At 42.3% G+C, this 24341-nt stretch overlaps 1 protein-coding gene across 6 annotated transcripts in view; it reads left to right on the top strand.

Moving 5' to 3' along the window:
• Positions 1-24341, top strand: part of Nrx-IV (neurexin-4) — an 87688-nt gene that overhangs the window by 35192 nt on the left and 28155 nt on the right. For all 6 annotated transcript variants that reach the window (XR_012967438.1, XM_076204963.1, XM_076204961.1 and 3 more), the window contains 14 exons: positions 7-174; positions 4681-4900; positions 7592-7674; positions 11160-11319; positions 11863-11988; positions 12540-12766; positions 15127-15262; positions 16994-17140; positions 17287-17457; positions 18267-18482; positions 20232-20468; positions 21044-21223; positions 21846-21979; positions 23345-23555. Coding sequence is in view for 5 of the 6 variants with exons in the window: in XM_076204963.1 (XP_076061078.1) it covers positions 7-174; positions 4681-4900; positions 7592-7674; positions 11160-11319; positions 11863-11988; positions 12540-12766; positions 15127-15262; positions 16994-17140; positions 17287-17457; positions 18267-18482; positions 20232-20468; positions 21044-21223; positions 21846-21979; positions 23345-23555 (2416 nt within the window). In the remaining variant the exon portion in view is untranslated. The remainder of the gene's footprint in view (positions 1-6; positions 175-4680; positions 4901-7591; positions 7675-11159; positions 11320-11862; positions 11989-12539; positions 12767-15126; positions 15263-16993; positions 17141-17286; positions 17458-18266; positions 18483-20231; positions 20469-21043; positions 21224-21845; positions 21980-23344; positions 23556-24341) is intronic.

Here is a 24341-nt window from a genome sequence, read left to right as displayed (position 1 = left end):
TTACAGTGGGGTGCTTCATCTGAGACAACTCTGACATTCCTGTCGGAGTCAGCATATCTCCGCTACCCATCTTATGAGTCTCAACGTATTATCAATGTTTCCTTGGAATTTAGAACATATGAAGAAGATGGACTTCTAATATATCACGACTTTGCTAGTGCTGGGTACTTCACGGTAATTAGACTTGTTTTGTGTGTAGTTCTTAATCCCTTCCATCATGTTTGTGATCCTACCAAGTAATGTTCACATTATTATTATTGTGTATACATTGTGACGAATGTGGATAGGAGGTAAGGGATGACGGGCTGAGGGAAATACTTTCCCTCAGCCCGTGTTCCCTTACCTCCTATCCATTATTATTATTATTGATATTATTATTAAGGGAGAGCGACTGGAGGAAATGGATAGTTTTAGATGCTTGGGTGCGAATGTGGTAGGAAAGGGAGGAGTGGAGGTGGAGGTAGAATGTAGGTTGAGAGAAGCGAGTAAATGTCTTGGTAGATTAAAAAGTGTAATGAGAAATAGACATTTGTGAATGGATGCTAAGATGAGATTGTATGAAGCAGTGATTGTGCCGAGAGCACTGTATGGGGCAGAAACATGGAACATGAGAGAGGAAGAGAGAAGGAGTTTGAATGTGTTTGAGATGAGGTGCCTGAAGTATGACGGGGGTTACTAGGCTAGATAGAGTGAGAAATGAGGAGGAGAACAGGGGTGGTTAGGGAGTTGGGAGATAGGGTGGATGAAAGAGTATTGAGATGGTTGGGACACATTGAAAGAATGAGTGAAGAAAGACTAGTAAAAAAAGGTATGGAAGGCAGAAGTGGAGGGAGTGAACATGAGGGGACGACCTAGGATGAGATGGATGGATGGGAGTTAAAGGGGCTTTAGGGAAGAAGGGAATGTCTGTTGAGGAAGGACGGGAGAGGACAGAAGACGGGTGAATGGAAAATGGTTGTATATGGGTGATGTTGTGATGCATTATGTGGAATGGGTTGGGGGATGGGGGGTGAAATAGTATGTGTAAGAAAAACTTGATGCAGCCCGACGGGATTTCTCCCCATCTCCTTTTCTGCATGAGGAAACGGAGAGAGGGGGGTCGCCAATTTAATGAAGTGGCCTTGCTGTGGATGTGCTGTGTCTTGCGACACTGCTTCTGACTCAGGGCAGTGGACAAGATATAGAGATGACCCGTCATCCAGGAGGTGCCAAGATAAGAAGGAGGGTAGAGGGTGGAGTGGAGTGTATTGGGGTTGGAATGGGTGGGAATGATTTTTGTGCCTTTGTTTTTTGGCTACCGCCATTGTAAGGGGGAAAAAGCCTTTGGTATATGTATGTATTAATATTATTTCTTCTTCTTCTTCTTCTAGGGAGTTGCTAGATGTGAAGGAGGATAGGGAGGGAAAGATAGTTGCAGCGGGAAGTGCCAAGAAGGTAACAGTGTTACATACATATACCAAAGGCTTTTTCCCCCTTATATGGGGGGTAGCCAAAAAGGCATAGAAATCACTCTCACCCATTTCATTTCCCATATATTCCACTCCCCTCCATCCTCCTCCCTCCCTCCTATCTTGGCACCTCCTGGATGACGGGTCATCCCTGCATCCTGTCCACTGCCCTGGGTCAGAAGCAGTGGCGCAAGACACAGCACATCCACAGCAAGGCCGCTTCATAAATTCGGAGACCCCCTTCTCCGTCCCCTCATGCAGAAAAGGAGAAGACAGGGAGAAATCCCTTCGGGCTGTGTCAAATTTTTTCTCATACATACTTCCTCACCCCCCAATCCCCCACCCACTCCCTTCATGCATCACAGCCTCATCTATACACAACCCTTCTCCATTCACCCCTATCTTCTGTCCTCTCCCGTCCTTCCTCTACAGATATTCCTCTCTTTTGTAAAGCCCCTTTCACCCCATCCATCCATCTCATCCTAGGACGCCCCCTCATATTCACTCCTTCCACCTCCGTCTTCCACACTTCTTTTACTAATCTTTCTTCACTCATTCTTTCCATGTGTCCAAACCATCCTAATACTCTTTCATCAACCCTATCTCCCAGCTCCCTTTCCACCCCTGTTCTCCTCCTCACCTCCTCATTTCTCACTCTATCTAGCCTAGTAACCCCTATCATACTTCTCAGACACCTCATCTCAAACACATTCAAACTCCTTCTCTCTTCCTCTCTCATGTTCCATGTTTCTGCCCCGTATATTGCTATTGGCACAATCACTCCTTCATATAACCTCCTCTTAGCATTCATTCCCAGATGTCGATTTCTCATTATCCTTTTTGATCCACCAAGGCATTTACTCGCTCCTCTCAATCTACATTCTACCTCCACCCCCACTCCTCCCTTTCCTGTCACATTCGCACCCAAGTATCTGAAACTATCCACTTCCTCCAGTTTCTCACCCTTAATGCTCACTTCCAGCCTACTGTCACTCTCTCCCCTTGTACATCTCATCACCTTACTTTTACCCACATTTATCTTTAGCTTCCTTCTTTCACACACCTTCTCAAGCAGTGTTGAATGAGGAAAATGGAGAAGAAATAAGGAAAGAGGTGAAAACAGTTATTAAAGTGATGAGAGCAGATAAGGCACCTGGGTTGGTTGGGTGTCATGTGAAGTATCTAAAAAAGGGAGGTACAATGATGGTGGACTGGCTGGTGAAGTTGTTTAATATTTGTCTAAGAGAGGGAAGAGTGCTGGAGGAGTGCCTGTATAGTTCCACATTACAAGGGAAAAGGGACAAGTGTGTGTGTAGTAGTTTCAGAGGATCAATTTGTTGAGTGGTTTGGGGGTGGTTATGGGAGGGTCTTGATTGAGAGGATTAGGAGAGGAACAGAGGAAGTAATTGGTGAAGAACAGTGTGGGTTTAGCACAGGTAGGGGTTGCATGGATCAGATTTTTGTGGTAAGTGAGATATGTGAGAAAGCTTTAGGAAAAGGTAAGGATGTTTTTTAGGCCTTTGTGGATTTGAAAAGTGCTTGTGACAGGGTAGACAGGGAGGAGGTCGCTGTGGGAGGTGTTGCAGATGTGTGGGATGGGAGTGGGGCTGTTGAGAGCGGTCAGGAGTTTTTGTGAAAGTGGTGGAGCCTTTGTTGGAATTGAATGTGGAGAGAGTGAATGGTTTGAGGTAAAGGTGGGACTTTGTCAGGGATGTGTTATGTTGACTTGGCTGTTCAATTTATACAAGGATGGGGCAGTGCGAGAGGTAGACATGGAGGTGGTGGGCCGAGGATCGAAGAAAGTGGAGGTGGGTGGGAGATGGGCCAATTGTTGTTTGCTGACAACACTGCACTTGTGGCAGGATCAGAGGAGGGATTGAGGAAGTTGGTGACGGAGTGCGGGAGGGTGCATGAAAGAAGGAATTTGAAGATAACTGTGGGTAAAAGCAAAGTGATTAGATGTATAAGGGGAGAGGATGGGAGTGAATTGGAAGTGAGTAACCACTTCTATTTGATGATGCCTACGTAGGCATCGCGAGTGGGTATACAAGGATCTGGTGTTGGCGTCTTGATTATATTTATTTTGTAGTTGTAGCTGAGTGACCCCCAAATTCTGTGAACTGGCTTGATCATAATTTTTGTGTTTATTTACTCGGTGAAAGGGAATGACTAACACAACAGTGACTTTATATTTTATAATGTGAGTATTGTGATGCATCAATCATCATACCTCAGGCATGTTGTGTGTGAGAATTTGACTTGTATTGAATAGGTGGGAGAGAGACTGGAGGAAGTGGATAGCTTTGGATACTTGAGTGTGAGTATGGCGGGAAAGTGATGAGTGGAGATGGGGGTAAAATGTAGATTGGGAGAAGCAAGTAAATGTCTTGGAGTATTGAAAAGTGTAATGAGAAATAGACAATTGGGAATGGATGCTAAGAGGAGATTGTAGGAAGGGGTGATTGTGCTGACAGCACTATTGGGTAGAAGCATGGAATGTAAGAGAGGGGTGGTGGGGGATGCTGGGCAGGATAGAGTGAGAGGTGGAGAGTGGATGGGATTGATGAGGGAATGTTGGGATTGTTTGGGCACATGGAGGGAATGAGTGGGAAAGATTGGTGGAAGAGGTGTGGAGGGCAGAGATGGGGGGATTGAACATGAGGGGGCGACTGGTTGTGAGGTGGATGGATGGGGTGAAGGGGGCATTGGGAAGGAGGGGGATGTCTGTTGGGGAGTGGGGGAGAGGACCGAAGATGGTGGTGAGTGGGGAGTGGTTGTGTATGGATGATGCTATGATGCATGGAAGGGAGTGGGTGGGAGATGGGGGGAGTATGTGTGAATGATATTTTGATGCAGCCCAAAGGGATTTCTCCCAGTCTTCTCTTTTTCTGCATGAGGGGATGGAGAAGGGGGTCACTGATTAAATGAAGTGGCCTTGCTGTGGATGTGCTGTGTCTTGCTGCATTGCTTCAGACCCAGGGCAGTGGGTGAGATGCAGGGATGACCCATCATCCAGTAAGAGCCAAGAAAAGGAGGGAGGGGGTGGTGAATGGGAGTGGAGTATGTGGGGATGAAATGGATGGGAGTGGATTTATGCCTTTGACTTTGGCTATCTCCCTTGTAAGGGGGAAAAAGCCATTGGTATATCTATGTATATATTTATTTATTTTTTCACCAACAGGGAGGTAGGGTTTTGATCTGATTAGATGTGTAATATTTATCTCACTTTCAGATTTTCCTGGAAGAAGGACGTATAAAAGTGGAAGTGAAGGCTGAACAGACTCCAGGACGTGTTCTCCTCGACAATTTTGACTCTGGCTTCAGTGATGGTCGCTGGCACCTTGTGTCCTTTGCAGTAGTTGAAAATGGAATGGAGCTCATTGTGGATGGGGTACCAATGAAGACCACTCGAGTGCTATCCATCACGTCAGGGAAATTCTTCCTTATTGCAGGTAAGGATAGCTTCACAAACTTTTTATATAATTTATGAGATTCTCTTTTCATTCATTGAACTGGTATTGAATACTTTTGTTGTCCAAATCTCAATATCAGAAGGGTCCATCATTCAGTTGCCCCAGGTGTCTCCAGCAGGAGATCTATGGTTCCTAGGTTGCTGGCACAGGTCATTCGTAGAAGAGATATTATGTTGTCAGTTAGAAGGTCCTTTGCCCCTGGTCTCTCTCACAGAAGACCCACTACCCCCAGGTAACTGGCAACGGTATCCAGGTGGGCTTGTAAGGCATTCAGGGAAGAAATACTGTGTTGTTGTTTAGAGATTGTAATTGTAGGGCATTGTAGTATGAAGTGTTCTTTGTCTTATGTGGGCAATTTGTACTTGTTGCCAGGCCTATTCTGTGTTGTTACTGTTTTAATGCTGGATGGTGTCCTCAGCACAGGTATGCCAGTGTGGTTCTTGTCAAGTATGAGGGTTCTTTTGTGGAACTTATGTCTGTGGATGTGCTGTCTTGTGAGAATGCTTCTGACCCAGGGCAGTGGACAAGATGCAGGGATGACCCGTCATCCAGGAAGTGCCAAGATAAGAGGGAGGGAAGAAGGTGGAGGGGAATGGAGTATGTAGGGGATGGAATGGGTGGGAGTGGTTTCTATGCCTTTTTCTTTTGGTTACCACCCTTGTAAGGGGGAAAAAAGCCTTTGATGTATGTATGTGTGGTCATTATTGTTAGAGTATTGAGTTTGGTGGTCTATCTTGAAGGGCACATTTAGTATTCCGAGTGTGTGTTTTTGCGTGGATGTTTTGTGTGGTATAGGTAGTAGGATATTATAGCTGATTGAGTAGTATGCTGCTGGTATTTTATTTTATTATATTTATTTATTCATATATTTATTTATTTTATATTGTTGGGGCTTGTGAAATGTAGTGTGTAGGGTGTGTTCTTGTTTCTTAGACTGTCTGGCCATTCAGCCCTTCTAAGTTACCAGAAGAGGCTGGATGACCGCAACGCAGATAACTGTCCATGATGCAACACTTTACACTGTACTATACAACACATTATGGAAGACTGCATTGTACACAATCACACATGCCAACAACACAATATACACTCTTTAAAGGATTGTGGGAAAACCACATTCCAGCCATGGCATTGTTGCTGGGGCAGCAGTGAAACAGGTTGTATGAATCTTGGGTTTATTAATCGGTAGATTATGCATACAGAGAAAGCATGATATGTATCTAAGGAGTCTACAGAGTAACTGCCCATGGGCGAAGGTGCTAGATGCTGTAAGCACACAGAAGAGAAGGGAGTCTTTGTTGGATGTAAAAAAGGGCTTTTGTCTGGGGACGTTGCTGTTGGTCAGAGCAGGTTGTTGCACATTCTTGCATGCTGTGTTAGGCCTCTATGCCAATTGCACTATACCACAAGGGAGACAGGACTGCTCGGTGTGTGGTGCTTAGGGTTCTGTTGTAGACTTCTATTAATGTTATTTTCATGTGGAGATTGGGAAGATTTTGTTTTCTATATGTAGCTGTCCAGGAGGAGTGGTTTTAGTGCATCATATTGTTACTTTCATTGCTCCATTTTCTCAAGTTCACCTCATCCACTTTGCTTTCCACATTCTATTTGCTAACCTAATAATCTTTCATCATTCTTATCTGCCAATTCCCTTTTACCCCTATTTTCCTCATTTCTCACTCTATCCAGTCATGTAACCCCCAATATACTTCTCATACACTTCATGTCAAACACATTTAATAGTCTCCTTTCTGCCTCTCTTAAATTCCAAGTCTCCATCTTTTACAGAGTTGAAGGCACAACCACCCCTTCACGTAATCTTCTCTTTGTATCCATTCCCAGGTGCCTATTTCTTGTGACACTGTTCAATACCCCAAGACATTTACTTGCTTCCCTTGCTCTACAGATTACCTCTATCCCGACTCTGCCATTCCCTGTTACATCTGGCCCCAAATGCTTAAAACTAACTACAGACGCTCCTCTACTTATGTTCATTCGTTTTACGTTTTTTCGATTTTACGTTTGAACTGACTGTAAAAAAAAATTGTAAAAAAAAAAAAAAAAAAAAAATTGGAGTGAATTTTTTAGTTTAGCGCGCTCTCCGTAGTTCAAACGATACTTGCGCATGACGCTGCGTCCATTGTTTACATTGCACAAATCCACCATCTCAATTTATGTTGCTTGAATTTAATTTATTTGAAATTAATGTTATTATTTTACAATGTTATGTGTATAATTAATGATTTAGGGGTGTTTTATAAGATACGGTAATAGAATTTACGGATGTATAGTACAGTAACAACTTACGTTAATTTTCAACTTACGTTCGGCCATTCGGAACGTAACTAAAACGTAAGTTGAGGAGCGTCTGTACTTTAACCTCACTCCTAAGACTTGATATGATATGGTTTAATGTCACAAACTCCCCTGCTATCGCGAGACTAGGACGGTGCCCCTCATAGAGGACTTTGTAGTGTGGAATTTAATGAACCATGCCCTTGGTTCAACTTTGCCGTTGGCAGGATTCAAACCTCCATTCCCTTGACCTTTGCTGCAAGTAATGACGCCCTAACCCACTCAGCCAGCAAGCTTCCTTTGACTCCTAATACTTACCTAAAAAATGAAAATTTAAAGTCAATCAGCTGTACTCATCCTGTATTTTTTTTGCAGGTGGAAAGTACGGGCAACCTGGGTTCCGAGGCTGCATGCGAAGTATTTCTGTGCGTGGATACAGGCAAGCTCCAGAACCAGACGTAAGTATTACATGACATATATCTGTCTTTAATGACTGTCATTTATGTTATATTATTTGTTTGTTTTGTTGTCATTTGTCTTTTTGTTTATTTACTTGATTTTCATTTATTATTAGTTATATGTCAATTTATTATTATTTACTATATACCTGTCTGTTTATTGTTTAACTATACCTATGCATTTATTTATTTTGTTTATTATTATTTATAGTTATAATTTTATTTATCTATTTATCATTATTATTTTTTTTTTCGTATCCGACCTAGTTATGAACCAAAAGGTCTCCTGTCAGCATGCTCCGCCTTTGTAATCCTTTGTAATCTGTACATACATATACCAAGGCTTTTTCCCCCTTACAAGGGAGGTAGCCAAAAAGGAAAAGGCATAAAATCATTTCCACCCATTCCATCCCTGAATACACTCCACACCCCTCCACCCTCCCTCTCATCTTAGCACCTCCTGGATGACAGGTCATCCCTGCACCTTGTCCACTGCCCTGGGTCAGAAGCAGTGTCACAAGACACAGCACATCCACAGCAAGGCCGCTTCATTAAATTGGCGACCCCCCCTCTCCGTCCCCCCATTGCATAAAAGGAGAAGATGGGGAGAAATCCCTTTGGGCTGCGTCAAATTTTGCTCACACATACTACCTCACCCCCCATCCCCCTGCCCATTCCACCTCATGCAATCACAACATCATCCATATACAACCATTCTCCATTCACCCCTGTCTTCTGTCCTCTCCCGTCCTTCCTCAACAGACATTCCCCTCTTCCCCAAAGCCCCCTTAACCCCATCCATCCACCTCATCCTAGGACGTCCCCTCATGTTCACTCCCTCCACATCTGCCTTCCATACCTCTTTTACTAGTCTTTCTTCACTCATTCTTTCCATGTGTCCAAACCATCCTAATATTCTTTCATCAACCCTATCTCCCAGCTCCCTTCCACCCCTGTTCTCCTCCTCACCTCCTCATTTCTCACTCTATCTAGCCTAGTAACCCCCATCATACTTCTCAGACACCTCATCTCAAACACATTCAAACTCCTTCTCTCTTCTTCTTTTATGTTCCATGTTTCTGCCCCATACAGTGCTGTTGGCACAATCACTCCTTCATACAGTCTCCTCTTAGCATCCATTCCCAAATGTCTATTCCTCATTACACTCTTTAATCCACCAAGGCATTTACTCGCTTCTCTCAATCTACATTCTACCTCCACCTTCACTCCACCTTTTCCTGCCACATTTGCACCCAAGTATCTAAAACTATCCATTTCCTCCAGTCGCTCTCCCTTAATGCTCACTTCCAGTCTACTGCCACTTTCACCCCTTGTACATCTCATCACCTTACTTTTACCCACATTTATCTTTAGCTTTCTTCTATCACATACTCTCCCAAACTGTCACCAACTTCCTCAATCCCTCCTCCGATCCTGCCACAAGCGCAGTGTCGTCCGCAAACAACAGCTGGCTCACCTCCCATTTTTCTCCATTTTCTTTAACCATCTCCAATCCCTGACCCACTACCCTTGCATTTACCTCTCGCACCACCCCATCCATGTATAAGTTGAACAGCCAGGGCGACATAACGTATACTTGATGAAGTCCCACCTTTACCTCGAACCACTCACTCTCTCCATTCCTAATCCTGACACAAGCTCTACTACTCTCATAAAAACTCTTGACTCCTAGAAGCTTTCCTCCTATCCCGTATATCTGCATAACCACCCACAGTGCCTTTCTGTCTACCCTATCATAAGCCTTTTCCAGATCCATAAAAGCCCAAAAAACATTCTTCCCCTTTCCTATAGCTTTCTCACATATCTGTCTTACCACAAAGATCTGATCTACACAACCTCTACCTGTCCTAAATCCACACTGTTCCTCACCAATTACTCCTTCTGTTCCTCTCCTAATCCTCTCAATCAAGATCCTCCCATAAGCCTTCCCAACTACACTTAACAAGCCCCTCTGAAACTACTACATTCACACTTGTCCCCTTTTCCCTTGTAAAGAGGAACTATACAGGACTGTAATCTGTACCAAGGGATTTTTTCCCCATATAAGGGAGGTAGCCAAGTCAAGACACATACTCCCAGCCATTCCACTCCCATTCACCACTCTTGTTTCCCTCCTATCATAGCTCATCATGGATGAAAAGTCATCTCTGGCTCCTGCCCACTGACTGGATGGGTCTGAAGCATGTTTGTAATTTTTATATGGAATTTTACACTAATTGAGAAATAAGAATATAACTAAAGCTGTTACAAAAACTACTTACATAAGGTCAGAGTTCAAATTGTAATTTCACCATGGCGGGGACAGAGATCCTTCATTCATGGAGTACTGAGAGGGTTGAGATGTTAATTTGATTTTAAAGTATATTAATTGGGGGTGTGATTTGACTCAGCCACCCCATTTATAAGGGAGAAAGGGCCTTTGATATTCATGTATTTGTTTACAAGGCTATGCTCAACACAGCTCGGTACTTGTCTGTATATATAAACTCTTGACTGCTCTTAACTGGTCTCCACCTATCCTATATATCTACAATACCTCCCACAGTGCCTTCCTGTCTACCCTGTCATAAGTCTTTTCCAAATCCATAAAGGCCCAAAAAACATCCTTACCTTTTCCTAAAGCTTTCTCACATATCTTACCACAAAAATCTGATCCACACAACCCCTACCTGTCCTAAACCCACACTGTTCCTCATCAGTTACTCCCTCTGTTCCTCTCCTAATCTTCTCAATCAAAACCCTCCTATAAGCCTTCCCAACTACACTTAACAAACTGATCCCTCTGAAACTATTATATTCACACTTGTCCCCTATTCCCTTGTAAAGTGGAACTATATGGGCACTCCTCCAGTCCTCTGACACTCTACTTCTCTTAAACAACATTAAATAACCTCACCAACCAGTCCACCATCACTGTACCTATTTATTTATTTTTTTTTTTTTTTTTATTATTATTATTATTTTTTTTTTTTTTTTTTTTTTATTATATTTATTCATTTTTTTTTTTTTTTTTTTTTTTATAGACATTCTACATGACACCCATCCAACCCAGGTGCCATACCTGCTCTCATCATCTTAACAACTGCCTTCACCTCATTTTTCCTTATTTCTCCTCCATTTTCCTCACTCATAAGTCATTTTCTTAGTGCTACCCACTGCAACTACCTCTCCCTTTCTATCCTCCTTCATATTTAGCAACTCCCTAAAATACTCTGCCCATCTTCATCATATTGCTGTCTCTTCCATTATCTGTAAGTGAAAAAATATAACTAAGGTATTCCTGCATGGAACACAAATTGGAATGTTAGTATTACATACATACATACCAAAGGCTTTTCCCCCTTATGTGGGAGGTAGCCAAAAAGAAAAAGGCATAGAAACCACTCCCACCATTCCATCCCCTACATATTCCACTCCCCTCCACCCTCCTCCCTCCCTCTCATCTGCTTTATCTTGCTTTGCAGCAAATCCACAATCCCAAGGAGGTGGTGCAAGCGGCTTGTCAGCTTTTGGATCTTTGTAATCCAAACCCTTGTAAACATGGTGGCAAGTGCAAACAAAACTCAGACGAATTCTTCTGTGATTGTGGAGGCACAAAATACTCTGGAGCAGTTTGTCACACACGTAAGTAGCTAAACTGTTTCTTTCATTAGTTGTAGTGATGTTATGAACTGAAAGTCACTGTTTGGACTCATCCCAGACCCTCGTCTGCCTTGACTTTTCATAGGAGGAACATATCAAGAGTAGGTCCTTAGTCCCATCACTCCATCCCATATAGTCACCTTTTAGAACATATAGGAACATAGTGGCAGAATTCTTTTCCCGCACTGCAGGAAATGGTAAAGGATGGGTTCAAATGGGCTTCATAAGAGGGAGACAGCTGTAGTACAAAAGTATCATCATTCCTCTATGAGTAGAGATTTTTACTCTTAACATAGGTGAATGATGTGTGGATCTGGTCCACAGGGGCACCCTAAAACAGTCCCTAAAGCACTGGCTACATGTTGCCATGCCGTCAGTACCCTAGTATTGGGATCTTTTTGAGTTTGGGTGTGTGGCGGGGAGGGTGGAACTACTACTATGTGCCATATTTGGAAAAAGTCTGTTTAATTATCAGTCTACCTATCTATCAATCTTACTCATTGTACTTGTATTCTATCTATACAGCTCTGTACCCTATATCATGTGCGGCCTATCTTCGACGAAACCCTGGGACAAAACAAGCTGAGATTGACATTGATGTTGATGGTTCAGGACCACTGGAACCCTTCCCTGTCACTTGTATATTCTACAGTAAGTGACATTGGCTACTTCCCTTGTAAGCGGGAAAAAGCTCTTGGTATATAGGTAGATGGAAATGGAATTAGTAAGTGACGATGATAGATAAATAGTAAGTTACATTGGCTACCTCCCTTGTTAGGAGGAAAAGCCCTTGGTATATAGATAGAAGTGATATTATAAATCTTGAATAGTTAAAGTAACCTTTAAAGTACAGTGGCATAATTTGTAGATTTTGTTTTCATCACCTGAAAGGTGTTACAATATGAAAACCCATCTGTTGGCTGGGCCTATTCCCAAAATGAACAAAATTGAGTCATTAGCAAAAACAAAGTCAATAAAGATTGCAAATATGTGAGAGGAAGTTGAAAGGAAGCAGATTACAAACTTTATTTATTGTACACTGGTGAGATGGAGTTTAGTGGTAACTGCTACAAAGCCCTCAGTGAGGGGCACCATCCTAGCCTTCTGATGGGGGGAAGTTTGTGATGTTAAACCATATCATCATGATCATCATTAATCAAATGTTGAAGCAGGTCACCACTTATATTCTGACCCTCCAACAGATGATGGAACTATCAAAACATCACTTGGTCACAAGCATAAAATGGCAACCACTGTGAATGGTTATGCTGAATCAGGGTCTTATGTACAAGACATTATATATGATGCGAATATGGAACAGATTGAAATTCTTGTCAACCGCTCCACCAACTGCCGCCAGAGCTTAATGTACGAATGTCTTAAAGCACGACTCTTCAATACACCTTCTATGGGAGACCAGGACTTTCTGGTAAGTGTCTTTACCATTATATACTGTACATACATACATACATATACCAAGGCTTTTTTCCCCCCTTACCAGGGGGGTAGCCAAAAAGGACAAGGCACAAAAACATTCCCACCCATTTCATCCCCGAAGACACTCCACACCCCTCCACCCTCCCTCCCATCTTAGCACCTCCTATATATACTGTACATACATATTATATAATGGGTTACAGTGAATAAACAAAATTGGAGTATCTGTTGTGTTCCATAACAAGGTTAGCTATCAAGAAAGAGTAATTATTTATCCCCATTAACAACACCACCACCAACACTACTAACAAAACTATCACCACCACAACCATTCTTATCACTTTTACTCCTTCCTACTTCAGTCATGTAAAGATGGCACCTTGTTTCTTCCTCATTATTACTGTTAGTTCATCCTTGTTGCACCCCTTAAATAGGTTGTTATTGTAATCTATGCATTATGCAATTTAACCTCATCCATACACATTTTAACATGTTTGACTTCATTTACTCAAATCCCCCACCATTTCAGTGGGTCTACCCCATAGTCTACTTTTACACTACCAGTTCATAAGTTCTTTGAGGATATAGTAGTTATGGATTTTGTCTTTGTGGATCAGAAGGGGGGTTAAGTAAGTTAGTGACAGTTTGAGAAGGTATGTGAAAGAAGGAAGTTGAAGATATATGTGGCTATAAGTAAGGTGATGAGATGTACAAGGATAGAGGATGGCAGCAAATTGGAAGTGATTAAGGGAGAGAAACTGGAGGACGTGGATAGCTTTAGATACTTGGGGGCGAATGTGGCGGGAAAGGGAAGAGTGGAGGCTGAAATAGACTGTAGATTGAGAGAAGCAAGTAAATGCCTTGGGGGATTAAAAAATGTAATGAAATATAGACATCTGGGAATGGATGCTAAGAGGAGAGTGCATGAAGGAGTGATTGTGCCAACAGCACTGTATGGGGCAGAAACATGGAATATAAGAGAGGAAGAGTTTTAGATGTGTTTGAGATGAAATGCCTGAGAAGTATGATAGGGCTTACTAGGCTCGATAGAGTGAGAAATGAGGAGGTGAGGAGGAGAACAGGGATGGAAAAGGAGTTGTGAGATAGGGTTGGTGAAAGGGTATTGGAATAGTTTGGACACATGGAAAGAATGAGTGAAGAAAGATTAGTAAAAAAGGTTTGGAAGGCAGAGGTAGGAGTGAACACGAGGGGGTGACCAAGGGATGAAATGGATGGATGGGGTAAAGGGGGCATTGGGAAAGAGGGGAATGTCTGTTGAGGAAGGAAGGGAGAAGACAAGATAGGGTGAATGGAGAATTGTTGTGTATAGATGATGCTGTGATGCATGAAAGGGAGTGGGTTGGGGATAGGGGGATGGGAGAATATGTGTAAATAATATTTTGATACAGCCTGAAGGGATTTTGCCCTGTCTTCTCTTTTTCTGCTTGAGGGGACAGAGAGGGGGGTCGCTGATTGAAAAAGTGGCTTTACTGTGGATGTGCTGTGTCTTGCTTTTTCACTTCCGACCTAGGGCAGTGGGTGAGATGCAGGGATGATCAGTCATCCAGGAGGAGCCAAGAAAAGAGGGAGGGAGGGAGTATGTGGGGATGAAATGGGTGAAAGTGGATTTATGCCTTTGACATTGGCTACCTCCCTTGTAAGGGGGAAAAAGCCCTGTGTATATGTATGCATGGATGTCTTTGTGGAAAAAGGACTTTTTCTAAACCTTGTCATATTACTTTTCAGCCATTATGCCTTTGATGTTGGCTACCTTCCTTGTAAGGGGGAAAAAGCCCTGTGTATATGTATGTATGGATGTCTTTGTGGAAAAAGGACTTTTTCTAAACCTTGTCATATTACTTTTCAGCCGTTATGCCTTTGACGTTGGCTACCTTCCTTGTAAGGGGGAAAAAGCCCTGTGTATATGTATGTATGGATGTCTTTGTGGAAAAAGGACTTTTTCTAAACCTTGTCATATTACTTTTCAGCCATTATGCCTTTGACGTTGGCTACCTTCCTTGTAAGGGGGGAAAAAGCCCTGTGTATATGTATGTATGGATGTCTTTGTGGAAAAAGGACTTTTTCTAAACCTTGTCATATTACTTTTCAGCCGTTATGCCTTTGACGTTGGCTACCTTCCTTGTAAGGGGGAAAAAGCCCTGTGTATATGTATGTATGGATGTCTTTGTGGAAAAAGGACTTTTTCTAAACCTTGTCATATTACTTTTCAGCCATTATGCCTTTGACGTTGGCTACCTTCCTTGTAAGGGGGGAAAAGCCCTGTGTATATGTATGTATGGATGTCTTTGTGGAAAAAGGACTTTTTCTAAACCTTGTCAAATTACTTTTCAGCCATTTACCTGGTGGGTGTCGAGGAACAATCAACCCATGGATTACTGGGGAGGTTCCCTCCCAGGCTCTAGGAAATGCGAATGTGGCCTTATGGGAACCTGTGTTGATGAAACACGCTGGTGCAACTGTGATGCAGGTAAAACTTAGGGTTAAGATAGATAGCATATATACATATCACAACAAAGATATGTCGTAGCACATATGTAAAATAATACTGATGACCCACTTTCGGAGAAGAATAAGCGAAGATATAGAGATCTGTATATTTCGATCACTTACTGTGATCCTCTTCGGCAGATATGAGTTACAAAGTACAGAACAATGTGTATTTATAGTAAAGCTCAGGTCAACACGCCCGGCACGCATGCTCGCATCTTGGTGGCTCAGGTCACCAAATATACAGATCTCAATATCTTCGCTTATTCTTCTCCGAAAGTGGGTCATCAGTATTATATATACATATACTAAGGAAGATGGCAGAATTGAAGCATACACCTACCCTACACCTATCTTGCACCCATCCTAGAAACCCATACATTACCCCTCCTGTCTTGGATCCTCGTGGATGAGTGTATCCCTGTCCCTAGCAACACTTGCTTGGGTCAGATGTAATGCAGCAAGACTTGGCACCTCCAGAGCAGGGGCTGACAACTGAAACCTAGTATACTCTCCTCTTGTGATTACATGGCAATCCTCACCCTTACCTACTAATTTACTATCTCTGACCCTCCATTACCCAGAAACTTGTTTCTCAAGACACAGTTGAACTACTTAAATTTGATCTCTGTTTCCATATAGAGGGAGAGAGACTGGAGGAAGTGAATAGGTGTAGGTACTTGGGTACGAATGTGGCAGGAAAGGGAGGAGTGGAGGTGGAGGTAGAATGTAGATTGAGAGAAGTGAGAAAGTACCTTGGTGGATTAAAAAGTGTAATGAGGAATAGACATTTGGGAATGGATACTAAGAGGAGATTGTATGAAGGAGGGATTGTGCCAACAGTACTGTATGGGGCAGAAACATGGAACATAAGAGAGGAAGAGAGAAGGAGTTTGAATGTGTTTGAGATGAGGTGTCTTGAGAAGTATGATAGGGGTTACTAGGCTAGATAGAGTGAGAAATGAGGAGATGAGGACAAGAATGGGGGTGGTAAGGGAGTTTGGAGATAGGGTGGATGAAAGAGTGTTGGGATGGTTTGGACATATGGAAAGAAAGAATGACGAAAGACTAGTAAAAGGGGTATGGAAGGCAGATGTGGAGGGAGTGAACATGAGGGGGGACCAAGGATGAGATGGATGGGTGGAGTAAAAGGGGCTTTAGGGAAGAGGGGAATGTCTGTGGAGGAAGGACGGGAGAGGACAGAAGACGGGTGAATGGAGAATGGTTGTATATGCATGATGATGTGATGCATGAGGTGGAATGGGTAGGGGAAGGGGGGTGAGGTAGTATGTTTGAGAAAAATTTGATGCAGCCTGAAGGGATTTCTCCCCGTCTTCTCCTTTTCTGCATGGGGGGACGGAGAGGGGGGGTCAGTGATTTTATGAAGCGGCCTTTCTGTGGATGTACTCTGTCTTGTGACACTGCTTCTGACCCAGGGCAGTGGACAAGATGCAGGTATGACCCATCATCCAGAAGGTGCCAAGATAAGAGGGAGGGTAGAGGGTGGAGGGGAGTGGAGTGTATTAGGGATTGAATGGGTGGGAATGGTCTTTATGCCTTTGTTTTTATGGCTACCTCCCTTGTTAGGGGAAAAAGCCTTTGGTATATGTATGTATATGTATATATATATATATATATATATATATATATATATATATATATATATATATATATATATTGTACTGATTAAGCACTTACATTGTATTTCCAGGTCTACAGTCATGGGAATATGATAGTGGAGACCTGACAGTCAAAGAACATTTACCTGTTAGGCAGCTGAGAATTGGAGACACAGGAAGTCTTCAAGATGGCAAAAAGTCTCGATTTAGTCTAGGCCCTCTTGTCTGTGAAGGAGACAGTAAGTACTTTGCAGGAAGGAATGATGAATAGAGGGAGGGGAGACAAGGAATGGAAGTGGAATATATATATATATTTCTATGTACATGCCTTTTTTTTTCCAAGGTAAGATTGCAATGTTTTTTAATGTATGACTTATTTTGGCAGATCTGTTTGACAATGTGGTTACCTTCCGAAAAACTGATGCAACCATTGAGCTTCCTCGCTTTGACATGGGCCACTCGGGTGACATTTTCCTAGAGTTCAAGACTACTGCCTTGGATGGTTGCCTTTTCCATGCTAAAGGACCATCAGATTACATTAAGGTCTCCATTGTGGGTAAGGGACCAGCAAGATCTCGGATTAGATAGGAAGTGCTTTTACCATTGTCACCTAGACAGATTTAGACACTTATGCTAGACAAACTTAAAAAATGCATTTATTGCCATGGTATGAATCAGGCAGCTTCAAAATATCAACAATACACAACCATTCTCCACTCACACTTACCCCCTGCCTTCTCCCTTCCCTCCTCAACAGACATTTCCCTGTTTCTCAAAGCTATCCATCTCATTTTTGGTCATCCCTTCAAGTTCATTCCATCCACCTCTGCTTTCCAAAATCTTTTTGCTAATCTTTCTTCACTTGTTCTTTCTATGTACCCAAATCATTCCAATAATCTTTCATCAGCTCTGTCTGCTAGCTCCCTTTCTACCCCCACTCTCCTCTTCACCTCCTTGTTTCTCAATATCCATCTTTGTAACCCCCACCATACTTTTTAGACACTTCATCTCAAACACATTTAAACTTCTCTCTGCATCATAAATTCCAAATCTCTGCCCCATACAATGTCAAAGGCACAACCACCCTTTCGTAGAATCTCCTTGTATACATTCCCAGGTACCTATTTCTCATGACACTTTTTAATCCCTCGAGACATTTGCTTGCTTCCCTCATTTTACAATTTACTGCCCTAGTGTAGTCTTACTAAGACAACAACACAATATCTTATACTTTAGTGAGTTATGGGCCAATTTACTGGCTATTCCTAGTGACCTGGGTCTCCTGCAAGAAATCTTGAAGAACAGATTGATTAAAGCAGGGTTTCTCTTGTTTCTTTGAGTACTATATACTTCTCCCTTTTTCAGGTGGTTCAACAATACACTTCCAGTACCAGGCAGGGTCAGGACCAATATTAGTCCCAGGTGAAACTGCCTATGTTCTTAACGATGACAGATGGCATTCCATATTGGTGGAGAGGAATCGCAAGGAAGCACGTATAATTATAGATGGAGGGACTAAGTCAATCAGGGAACCTGCAGGCCCTGTGCGTGCCATACAGCTCACCTCGGACTTTGTTGTGGGTGAGTGAGGCTTCTATATTGTTTACTTTCAGCTTTGGATATCAGACTATCAGTCTGTTTTATTGGCTGGAGAAGGCATATGACATGGTTGAATGGAAGGTATTGTGGGATGTCTTGCAAATGTATGGAAGATGGCTGTTGAAGGCAGTCAAAAGATTTTGCATGAATGGTAGAGCTTGTTTTAAGAATAATATCTGGTAGTTGCAAAGCCTCGATTGGGGGTCCTGATTGTGAGTCCCACTCATTACTATCTTGTCATGCAGGCTGTCTTGATATTTTGCATGGTAAGATAGGAAGCTCGCTCGCTGAGCGGGGTAGGGCATCGTTGCTTGCAGTGAAAGTTGAGGGGATGGCGGTTCAAATCATGCCACTGGCGAAGTTGAATCAAGAGCATGGTTCGTTAAATTCCACGCTACAAAGTCCTCTGTGAGAGGCACCGTCCTAGCCTTCTGATAGGGGGAAGTTTGTGACGTTAAACCATATCACATCACAAGGTAGTAGAGAGTAGGACTCACAATAAGAGGCACCCACAATTGAGACTTTGCAACTGCTGGATTTGATTATGATTATCAAAAAACATTACTGCAACTAGTGATTTGTTCTATAATTGAAGAAGTTTAAGAAGAGAGCTAGGCATAAGTATACATGGAAAGGTTTGATTGATGGGGCATTAATGTATGAAGAGTTTTGGATGTTCTTTTTTGGGGGAAGAGTGGGGGAGTGTCAGATAAATTTTGGTAGAAGGGAAATTGAAAATGGAGGGAAAATGGAAAAGGAGAAAAAGAAAAGGAGGTAGAGAGATGTTGAGAGTAAATTAATTGAATGAGAAGGAAAATGAAAAAGAATACCAGGAGATACTGAGAAAATTGTGGGAGGTGGTGAAAGATAAAGGGGAAGTATGAGTAGAAGAATGGGTATATTTCATGGGAGAATTGATAGTGAGCAAAATTGATATGTCGAATGAGGAAGATGGAGGAAACACAGGGAAAGGTAGTGAATGGTAGGATAAAGAGGTGAAGGTCAACATCTGTCAGTGAGACAGTACCAACACAGAATAAGCTTAGCCACAGGTTCAAACTGCCCTAGAGGCAACCATGTCCCCAGATAGGAATACAATATCTCTTCTTTAAATGATTTATGCTTGCCTGGGGGCTGATGCCAGTTTCCTGAAGGTTGTGGGTCTTTGCAAGAGAGACCAGAGGCAACAGGTTCATTGATTGAGCAGTTGGTAGCGATCAGAGGTGACCCTTCATCCACAAGGAGCTAAGATGGGAAGGGTTTTGAACATGTGTAGGATGGGTTAAGGATTACAAAGGCAGAGCATGCCGACAGGAGACCTTTTGGTCCATAAATAGGTTGGATGTGGGAAAAAAATATAATAATGATGAAAAAAATTATAATATAAATAATGATACATAATATACCAAAGGCTCTTTTCCCCCTTGTAAGGGAGGTAGCCATAAGTAATAATAAATAAGATAAATAAATGCATTGGTATAGTTAAATAATAGAAAAAACAAGTAAATAGTAAATAATAGATTGACAGATAAGTAATAATAAATGAAAATCAAGCAAATAATAAACAGACAAATAATAACAAACAAATAAACAAATAATATAAAATAAATGATGTGTATGTCATGACTTGACTACCCCCCTTATAATGGGGAAAGGGTCTTTTGGTATACAATGTATGCACATACCTTGTTTAGTATTGGATAGATTGCTTATTTTAATTTTATTTTTCAGGAGCCACCATTGATTATCGTGATGGATTCGTGGGCTGTATCCGTGCACTTATTCTTAACGGGCAGCTACAAGACCTTCGAGGGCGTGCCGAGAAGGGCATGTATGGTGTTGAACCTGGCTGTCAAGGCAAATGTCAGTCCAGTCCTTGTCTGAACAATGGCACATGCCATGAGGGATACTCCCACTATGAGTGTGACTGTAGGTTCACGGCTTTCAAGGGACCACTTTGTGCTGATGGTAAGGAAAGCAGACTGCTTTGCATGGAAATGGTATTAAAGTAACCCTTTAACTTCAATACTTTGGCATACTCATACCTTGGTATGGGTAATAGTCAACAAATATCTTCATTGAGGACAAGACCTCATTGAATCCATAACCCCATATTCACCCCAGGGCTCATCTGCTCAGACACTCAGAACTATCTGAACAAAAGATAGAAATATGCCAGTGCAAAAAGAAATAAAATATGCCAATGTTAAAGTTGTTGAAGTGGTTTATTCATTGATTAAATTTGTAATTATAAGATCATTTTTATGGCTGTCATGCATAGGACTTGAACCTACTGCTCTGAGGCCAAGAGGCTACTGAGACAGTGATTTAACCTGCTCGGCTACTGGAGGTACCTCTAGTAGCCGAGTGGGTTAAGGTAGTCTCTTGGCCTCAGAACAGTAGGTTCAAGTCATATGTGTGATGGCCATAGAAATTATCTGATTGATGTCACTGTTCTAGCAAATTTCTCACATTGTAATTATGATTAGAAGTTACTATTAATATTCTGTTTGACATCATGATTATAATTTGTATCATTGCAGAGATTGGTATTAACATGCTGTTTGACACCATGGTTAAGTATACCATTCCTGGGTCATACAAATCTACTATTGCCGAAAGGATCCGCGTTGGTTTTACCACAACCAACCCAAGAGGGTTCCTTGTTGGGCTGTACTCCAACATGAGTGGGGAGTACCTCACCTTGGCTATATCCAATTCAGGTAATTATTGTTTTTGTTGGTGTACTGGTGATTGTATCCGCTGCCCATCTATGATATTTGTACCCTGTTCCCATTCTTTGACATGCTTAAACATGCTTACATCACCCCACATTGCCTTTGCCCATTGCTTTGGTCTTCAGTGTTGATACCAACATCCATTTGTTGTTTCTTCTGTCTTAGCTCATTGTGGAGCTTGGGTCAGAAGCAATGCAAGAAGAAGATGACTCCTCCTCCTCCTCCTCCTCCTCCTCCTCCTCCTCCTCCTCCTCCTCCTCCTCCTCCTCCTCCTCCTCCTCCTCCTCCTCTTCTTCCTCTTCTTCTTCTTCCTCTCCTCCTTCTCCTCCTCCTCCTCCTCCTCCTCCTCCTCCTCCTCCTCCTCTCTTCCCTCTTCTCCAGTCTTCTTCCCTCTTCTTTCTTCTCCTGTCTTCTTCCCTCTTCTTTCTTCTTCCTTCTTTTTCTTCTCCCATTTCCCATATACCCAAGGCTCCCTTCACTCCATCCATCTATCCCCATTAATGGTGTGGTGTACTGAGTATATTACTTGGATTTGGCAATAAAAGAATTATATGTGTTTGTTGCATACAAAATTTTAATTTTCATCACCCATATTCGTTAATTTCAGGTCATTTAAAGGTAACATTTGACTTTGGTTTTGAGCGCCACGAGGAGATTTATAGCAAACGAACCTTCCACGAAGGACAAGTTCATGATGTACGACTCTACCGATCTGATGGTGGTAAAAAACTGACTATGCAGGTAATGCATACTTTTCTATCATCCATTGATGTTTGCTGGCCGAGCGAGTGAGTGTCACTACATATGATGGAGGTTGAAACATGGAACATAAGAAAGGAAGAATTTAAATGTGTTTGAGATGAAATGCCTGAGAAGTATGGTAGAGGTTATGAGGCTGGATAGAGTGAGGAACGAGTAGGTAAGGACGAGAGTGGGGGTGGAAAGGGAGTTGGGAGATAGGGTTGATGAAAGAGTATTGGGATGGTTTGGACACATGGAAAGAATGAGTGAAGAAAGATTAGTAAAAGAGGTGTGGAAGGCAGAGGTGGAGGGAGTGAACATGAGGGGCGACTAAGGATGAGATGAATGGATGGGGTAAAAGGGACATTGGGAAAGAGGAGAATGTCTGTTGAGGAAAGAAGGGAGAAGACAGAAGGTAGAGGTATGTGGATAGATGATGCTGTGATACATGGAAGGGAGTGGGTGGGGGATGGGGGCAGTCAGGAAGTGTGTGTGAATAATATTTTGATGCAACCTGAAGGGATTTCTCCCCGTCCCCTCTTTTTCGGCTTGAGGGGACAGAGAGAGAGGGCGGGGTTGCCGATTAAATGAAGTGGCCTTGTTGTGGATGTGCTGTGTCTTGTGACACTGCTTCTGACCCAGGGCAGTGGGCAAGATGCAGGGATGACCCATCATCCAGGAGGAGCCAAGAAAAGAGGGAGGTAGGGGGTTGGTGAATGGGAGCAGAGTTTGTGGGAATGAAAAGGGTAGGAGTGGATTTATGCCTTTGATTTAGGCTACCTCCTTTGTAAGGGGGGAAAACCCTTGGTATATGGATGTACATTTGTTATATGTCTTGGGGGGGATTGAAAATGCAATGAGAGGAAGACATTTGGGAATGGATGCTGGGTGGAGATTGTATGAAGGGATGATTGTAATTACCTAGTTGTATTATATGGGAGAGCTATGCCTGTTGTGACCCATCTTTGTATCTTTCAGCATCTAATTTATCCTTAAATTCTTGTATAGTTTTTGCACACACTGTTGCCTCATCCAATTTGTTCCTGATATCTACCACTCTGTGTGTGAAATTATTCTTTTTCAGATCTCTTCTATAACTATCCTTTTTGAGTTTCTTTTCATGTCCTCTTGTTATTCTTTTGTCCTGCAGATGAAGCACTTGTCTCCATTTAGGTGTAATCTAACATATATGTTCAGATAAGAATGATGTATTTTGATAATTGGATACTATTTATGTTAAATTTCCAAGAATCGTACTTGTTTCTATATATATACTAAGCAAGAATTGTACTTGTTTCTATATATATACTAAGGGCTGCAGTAGTTTGTGGCTGAGGTTTATTTTCTTATGTTTGTTTTGTACAGGTGGACAACTATGAGCCAGTGTCATGGATATATAACGTAAAAGGGTCTGCCGATGTTCAGTTCAACAATATTGACTTCCTGTACATTGGTATGAATGAGAGCATGTCGGAAGGTTTTGTGGGCTGCATCTCAAGAGTTGAGTTTGACGACATATACCCTCTGAAGAGACTCTTCCAGCAGGACAGACCAGAGGAAATCATAGTCAGGTCTTGTAAGTTGCATTGATATGTTTTCCATATACATATATACTGTATACCAAATGGCCTTTTCCCCTAATAAGAGATGTGAAATTATGCCTTTTGATTTTGGCAGCCTCCCTGATAAAGGGAAAGAGCCCACTCTTAATACTGTCCTGTACCATTTCTCTGAATATTCATTTCCTTTTTTTTTTTTTTTTTTGCTGAACACTGGTAGGGGAGAAGAATACTGCCACCGAGTGTTCCCACTTGAATCATAAAAGGCAACAAAAATAGGATGGGGACTGAGGGGGGTTGCCAATTAAATGAAGTGGCCTTACTGTGGATGTGTTGTGTCTTGCTACATTGGTTTTGACCCAGGGCAGTGGGTGAGATGCAGGGATGACCCATCATCCAGGAGGAGCCAAGATAAGAGGGATGGAGGGTGGTGAATGGGAGTGGATTTTATGCCATTGTGTTTGGCTACCTCCTTTGTAAAGCCCTTGGTGTATCTATGTCTTTACTGCTTGTGGGTGAAGGGCTTTCACTGGATCAGAAGCAGTGCAGTAAAACATAGCAGCATCTCCATAGCATAGCCCATAGCCAAAGCTGGTTTACCTCCACCACTTTATCACTCTCTCTCTCTATCTTGCTCTCTCTCTCTCTCTCTCTCTCTCTCTCTCTCTCTCTCTCTCTCTCTCTCTCTCTCTCTCTTTGTCTCTCTAATCTAATCTCTCACTCTGGGTATTTCTCTCTCTCTCTCTTTGTCTCTCTAATCTAATCTCTCACTCTGGGTATTTCTCTCTCTCTCTCTCTTTGTC

The sequence above is a fragment of the Oratosquilla oratoria genome, chromosome 21, assembly GCF_046742065.1.
Source record: "Oratosquilla oratoria isolate Oo_2021 chromosome 21, ASM4674206v1, whole genome shotgun sequence".
Classification (NCBI taxonomy): domain Eukaryota; kingdom Metazoa; phylum Arthropoda; class Malacostraca; order Stomatopoda; family Squillidae; genus Oratosquilla; species Oratosquilla oratoria.
Note: the sequence above shows the minus strand (reverse complement) of the source record. Positions and strands in the feature narration are given on the sequence as shown.